At 35.2% G+C, this 6234-nt stretch overlaps 1 protein-coding gene across 1 annotated transcript in view; it reads right to left on the bottom strand.

Annotated features, from left to right (window-relative positions):
• Positions 1–6234, bottom strand: part of LOC107454047 (voltage-dependent T-type calcium channel subunit alpha-1I) — a 345752-nt gene that overhangs the window by 41964 nt on the left and 297554 nt on the right. The window contains exons 14-15 of the mRNA XM_071181078.1: positions 5810–5948; positions 2795–3036 (exon numbers count right to left, since the gene is read on the bottom strand). Of these exons, the coding sequence (XP_071037179.1) occupies positions 2795–3036; positions 5810–5948 (381 nt within the window). The remainder of the gene's footprint in view (positions 1–2794; positions 3037–5809; positions 5949–6234) is intronic.

Here is a 6234-nt window from a genome sequence, read left to right as displayed (position 1 = left end):
GAACTAGATATATGTGTCTAGATACTGTTAACTAGATATACAGTGAACTAGATATATGTGTCTAGATACTGTTAACTAGATATACAGAGAACTAGATATATGTGTCTAGATACTGTTAACTAGATATATAGTGAACTAGATATATGTGTCTAGATACTGTTAACTAGATATGCAGTGAACTAGATATATGTGTCTAAACACTGTCAACTAGATATACAGTGAACTAGATGCATGTGTCTAGACACTGTCAACCTGATATACAGTGAACTAGATATATGTGTCTAGATACTGTTTAGTACATATACTGTGAACTAGATATATGTGTCTAGATACTGTTAACTAGATATACAGTGAACTAGATATATGTGTCTAGATACTGTTAACTAAATATAAAGAGAACTAGATATATGTGTCTAGATACTGTTAACTAGATATCTAGTGAACTAGATATATGTGTCTATATACTGTTAACTAGATATACAGTGAACTAAATATATAGCGTCTCAGATATTTACAGTGAAAGGATGAAAAATTAAAATACATGGCTGCGGGCAATTAGATGTAAATGCAGATGACTATGGATTGTCTAAGAGCGCATCTCTGATTGTGTTTTGAAGATGAGGTTACTTTATTTTATAACCGTCGTGGAACAACCGCCCCAATGTTCTGGGTTTACGACTACCAATGTTCAACGCCGAAGCCTTGTAATTTTGAACCCGATTCAAAAGACAAGCGAGTTCTTGGATCAAGTATTGGGATGAATTTGCCTTTGTGGAAGACTTTTTAAGGGAACTAACCCGCATTTGCGTTACATGGAGAGGAAAACCACGAAAACTCCCACGGTTAGCCTGACGGCAAGGAGACTCTAACCTGTGATCCGTCTACCACTGAGGATATTTTACGCCAGTACTGTGGTCGGTACAAGCCGGATACGGATTTCGTATCGACCAGCTACCACTGGGATTCGAACCCGGTTCACCTCATTGTAAGACGAACGCCCTATCCCATTATGGTTCAGGATGAGGTTATTTGTGAACTCCAAGATTCAACTTGGGGATGATTTATTTGTTGTAATGCTGAAAAATATCCATGACTTGACCTGAAGCATGACTGCTTCAAGGCTTATCATAAATAAAAACTGCTTAAAAGTTTGCCATGAAACAAGGCTATTTCAAAGTTTGCCATGAAACAAGGCTACTTCAAAGTTTGCCAAAAGGCAAGGCTGCTTCCAGTATTCTAAATATGCTTACATGGCTAATTGAAGAGTTTTTAAAAAAAAGCAAAGTACAAAATTGTGGTATCATCTATGGAATACATTTTCTTTTATGCATTTAAAATAATGATGTTTTCATGTTTCATGCGGATGCAGACTTCAGCTTTTAGAATCTAGCTAATTTATAATAAGTTTTAATTGATATTTTTTAAAATACACTCTTTTTCTCTAATTTGATGGGACAAAAAATATTTTGTAATGTGATAAGTTTGTGTTGAATCACTTGTACTTTCCACAGTATTCATGAGATCACCATTTAATAACTATTTCTATGTGCATGCATTGTAATAACAATTTCAACATCTTCAGCTAAATCAGTTTATTCTATACAAAGCGTTCTGTTAAGATTGCTTTAAGCGCATGGTTTTAGAATGAAATACAAACTATTCAGATTAGAGGTCGCTACCGAATATTTAAATGTGAAATCCATGCTTTTCTAAATTCTGGTCAAATGTTACTAATTACTGTACTCTAATTAGCAAAGGAAGAATTACAAAAAAATCAGCAAATTTATCCAATGAGATTGGAATGCATTGAATTTTCGTTATGAATCACCATTAAGATTAAAACTACCATTAAGATGGTTCTAATGAAACTGGTTTAAGAGGGGAAAAAACAAATACAACGGGTATAAAACACAACTAAAGGGACATGAATGGTTCGTTCAGTTGCCTTTATTTGTGGTTTACACACATTCATATTGTTTTATTCATATCTAGCACAAATTATACCTCATTTTTCATCTGGTTTTAGATTTTTAATTCTGGTTTCGTTATTATTGACCTCATTAGTGATTGGTCCCGCAGAGGACTGATCGTAAAGACACTGTTCCCAGTACAAAACCGAAGTCAAGCATCACTGGCTGCCGTCAGTAAGCAGGTGGGTGATCAAATTGTTCATCCTGCATAGGGACCGAGGGTGTCCCATTCTTGTTAAACTGTTCTACCGCAAAGTGTTCGGAGTACCAAAAAAGGGGAAACATCCCCTCTGCAGAGGATCAAAACTGCAGTGGCATATCCTCGGATCCTCCTCAGGGATGTTTCCCAGACCATCGTCAATAATCCATTGTGCAGCTCTTCTTCTTCTTCGTCTTCTTCTGCACGACAGCCCCTTACAGGCCTTGGCTGCTTCAACCACACGTAGCCTCCAACGCCTCCTATCCATGGCGTTTTTTTTTCAGTTGTTTATCTTTAATAGTTTCAGATCTTTAGTAGTGTCATCCAGCCATCTAGTTGGAGGTCTTCCTCTAGCCCGAGATCCCGAAGGATCTTTAAAGGACTGCATTAATTGTGCAGCTCTAGTTCCACGTAAATAAAGTACCTAGCATTGCACCTTACCTGTATAAGTGATTGACTATAACATTTATCCTTATCTAAATTATAATTTGGGAACCCTACTACCACTGTTAAAATTAAAGCTTCAGAAGAATTGCGAAACTCTTTGCATTTTTTATGCGACAAAGTTGGATTAACTTTTCAATTGCAAATTAAATATTTGGCCAAAATTTGTTATGATACTCACAGGAGTCTTATCGACGCTGATTATGGACGGATTACTAATGTTGAGCGTCTTCTCCGGACAGAGACGGTTGCTGATATCCCTCTGAAGAGTCAGGGTTGCGTTAGGGGAACCCTGAGGGGTGGCTGCAGTGTGAGTGATGACTGGTGCTGGAAACACCAGGTTGGTCCCGACACCAGAACCGTTCACAGGATCCTGATGCTTCAGAACGGTTAAAACATAAGGAAAGGCCTTCATTTTGATTTCTGCAAAGAGATCAATTGGTTAAATTAGACGATATATAATGTAAATTCGACAATTGGATAAATTAGACGATATCTTATACTCCGAAAAGCCACTACATTATGACCACCCTCCATCTATAACAATGAACTCACCCAAAGTTTCGTAGTTTATCGCCCAGGAACAATGTTCTCATGGGGCACATTAGGGCCCATAATCCTCATAGTACAATCCCTGACGTCTGTAAGCTACTTGAACATAGTTCACCCATTCATGGCAACAGTTTTTCCAGCGGGAGATGGTGTTTACCAACAGGATAATGCACCATGTCATAAGGGTCGAATCGTCATGGACTGGTTCGAGGAACATTCTAGAGACTTTCAAGTCATGTCTTAGCCCCCAAATTCACCCGACCTTAATCCAATAGAGCATGTGTGGTCCTACTTGGAAAACCAAATTCGTACTGCCACGCTACCCCCTCGCAATGTGAGGGAATTGCAGGACCAGTTGGTGAGCGCTTGGTACCAGATACCTCAAACTACCTATCAGCTCCTTGTGGAATCAATGCCACGGCGGGTGCTATCAGTTTTGAGTGCTAAAGGTTGTCCTACATGTTATTAGCAGGGTGGTCATAATGTAATGGTTCTTCGGTGAATAAATCGGTGAATAAATATTATATTAGTATATTTAATAATTAGACCAAATTATTAGACGTACTGTAGTTTTTAAATAATTGCATGTTTTGCACGAGTTTATATGCACTACTTGTATATTTAAACATACATATAATAGGTTTTTATTCTGGAGATTTTTATATACTTCCGGTTTGTATTTATTTTTAACGTATTGCATTACAATGTTAATCAATTGATACACTAATGTAAACAAGTGCAGTTGCGTAAAAACAATAAAACCGTGTAGTATTACCTGATAATTAAGATTTTACTAAGAATCTTATAGTGCGTCTAATAATTTCGTCAAGGAATGTATATTTCGGAGGCAAGACGTTTCTTTGGAGCATATTAAATGGGAATGTATTTTATAAAGTATTTTCACGAGTTATTCGATGAATTCTGTAAATTAATTACTGCATTTTGTACTAGAAAATACATTTTGTATCTGTCCCGGTTGTACTAAAAACAATATATTATTTTTAAAATATGCGATGAAAGATAAGACAAACGTTGAAATTTGATTGTCTGATAAACAAATTACTTGTTATGTTTTGTTTTTATTTAAGCTTCCATTTAAGAAAAAAATCGGCGCATTCTTAAATTGGATGTAGGAAGATGTTTTCCAAATGCTTCAATAAAGACTAAACGAGATCAACTTAATCCTTTCAATTGCTAGAAAACTTAGCAAGCATTTAATTTTGAGCTGTTAGATATCGCTTCTGATGCTGACATTACAGAAGCGAATCTATCTTGCAAGAAGGCGAACAAAAAATATGGCTTTCAGAATGTGTCAGATGATTTTTAAAGTTCGCTCTTCTTTTGATGTTTCGAACTAAGGAGTTTTGTTAACCGATACGCTTACCTATTTTTTTAAAGAAAAAAAAATTAAAAAAATCTACTTATTTTTTTATTTCATTAATAAATACAAGAAACTAAAACAAAATATAATACACAAGTTTTAAGTTGAAATATTAATTTTTTTTGTGTGTAAAAAACATTTTATTTTACGTATTTTATTTGGAGTATTTATTTGGAGTTCTACATTTTATTTGGAGTATACTATCCCGATTTATCTGAGGCAAATGAAAAAAGATTAATATTAGTTTTTGTATGATAGCTTTCTAAAAAAGGGACAAAGCAAAGTGAAACAAAACATTCCTTACGCCAGTGAAGGCATGCGCCATTTTTTTTACTCTTTTTATCCCATGTAAATTCAGCAACCATCGTATATACAATAGCACAAACTCGTGTGCAGACCGACATAAAACTCCCAAACAAAACTTGGCAAACTTCCAATCACTGCAGATTTTTTTTTCTTTTTGCTTCTAACCGAGTAAAATCGTGATAATAAAAGACATACTGACAAATTCTGCAACATCCGAGTCTTCTCGGGATAATAAATATTTGCAATGTATAATACATACCCGAGTTAATTCGGGATGATAAATATTTGCAATATGTACATACCCGAGTTAATTCGGGATGATAAATATTTGCAATATTTACATACCCGAGTTAATTCGGGATAATAAATATAGGCAAAATATGCATACCCGAGTTAATTCCGGATGAAAAATATTTGCAATATATGCATACCCGAGGTTATTCGGGATAATAAATATTTGCAATATATACATACCCGAGTTAACTCGGGATAATAAATATTTGCAATATATACATGACCGAGTTTTCTCGGGATAATAAATATTTGCAATATATACGTACCCGAGTTAATTCGGGAGGATAAATATTTGCAATGTGTACATACCCGAGTTAACTCGGGATAATAAATATTTGCAATATATACATGCCCGAGTTTTCTCGGGATAGTAAATATTTGCAATATATGCATACCCGAGTTTTCTCGGGATAGTAAATATTTGCAATATATACATACCCGAGTTAACTCGGGATAATGAGGGAAGTGGTTTGTAAGTTCGGGGCAAAACTTTGTGTTTAGTATAAATTGTGTGTCATTATTTTTGGAACTTTTGTTCCTCAAAAGTTTACAACCCATTTCTACACTTAAACTGCTAGAAAAGTTAACATATAAGAGTTATCACAAACATTTTAACCATTAGTTAAGGGAAAATATCGAAAAAGAAGTAAAATGAAAGAGTGCCTTTCTCGATGTTGTCCTTGGGATCGTCCTCATCCAAAATCCATTTTGTGTTGTCCGCGTTCTCCTTGTCCGTACTCGTCTCACAATCTTGTTTCTCGCACAAAGAGCAGCTCGAACGAACATCTGATTTTTTATCATCCTGAAAACACACATGGAAATATGAATTAAGATCATATACATTTGAGTTATGAAAATATTTAACAAGGAGTTTTTTTTCCCATGTCATTAACAGAGGAAGAATCTGTCTGCTATTTGTGGACATATTTTGCAATTTTTTTTATTTTTATTTTTTATTTATTTTTATTTATTATTTTTTTTAATGGCGGGCACTCAAAAATGCCAGAATTACCATCTCTAATCGTTACCCAGTGGTTTAGACAAGGCGGCGGAGTAGCGTCGTCTATGTCTCTTCCAGACATTCGTCT

This window comes from Parasteatoda tepidariorum, chromosome 5, assembly GCF_043381705.1.
Source record: "Parasteatoda tepidariorum isolate YZ-2023 chromosome 5, CAS_Ptep_4.0, whole genome shotgun sequence".
Lineage (NCBI taxonomy): Eukaryota > Metazoa > Arthropoda > Arachnida > Araneae > Theridiidae > Parasteatoda > Parasteatoda tepidariorum.
The sequence above is the reverse complement of the archived record's forward strand: the minus strand, read 5'-3'. Positions and strand labels throughout refer to the sequence as shown.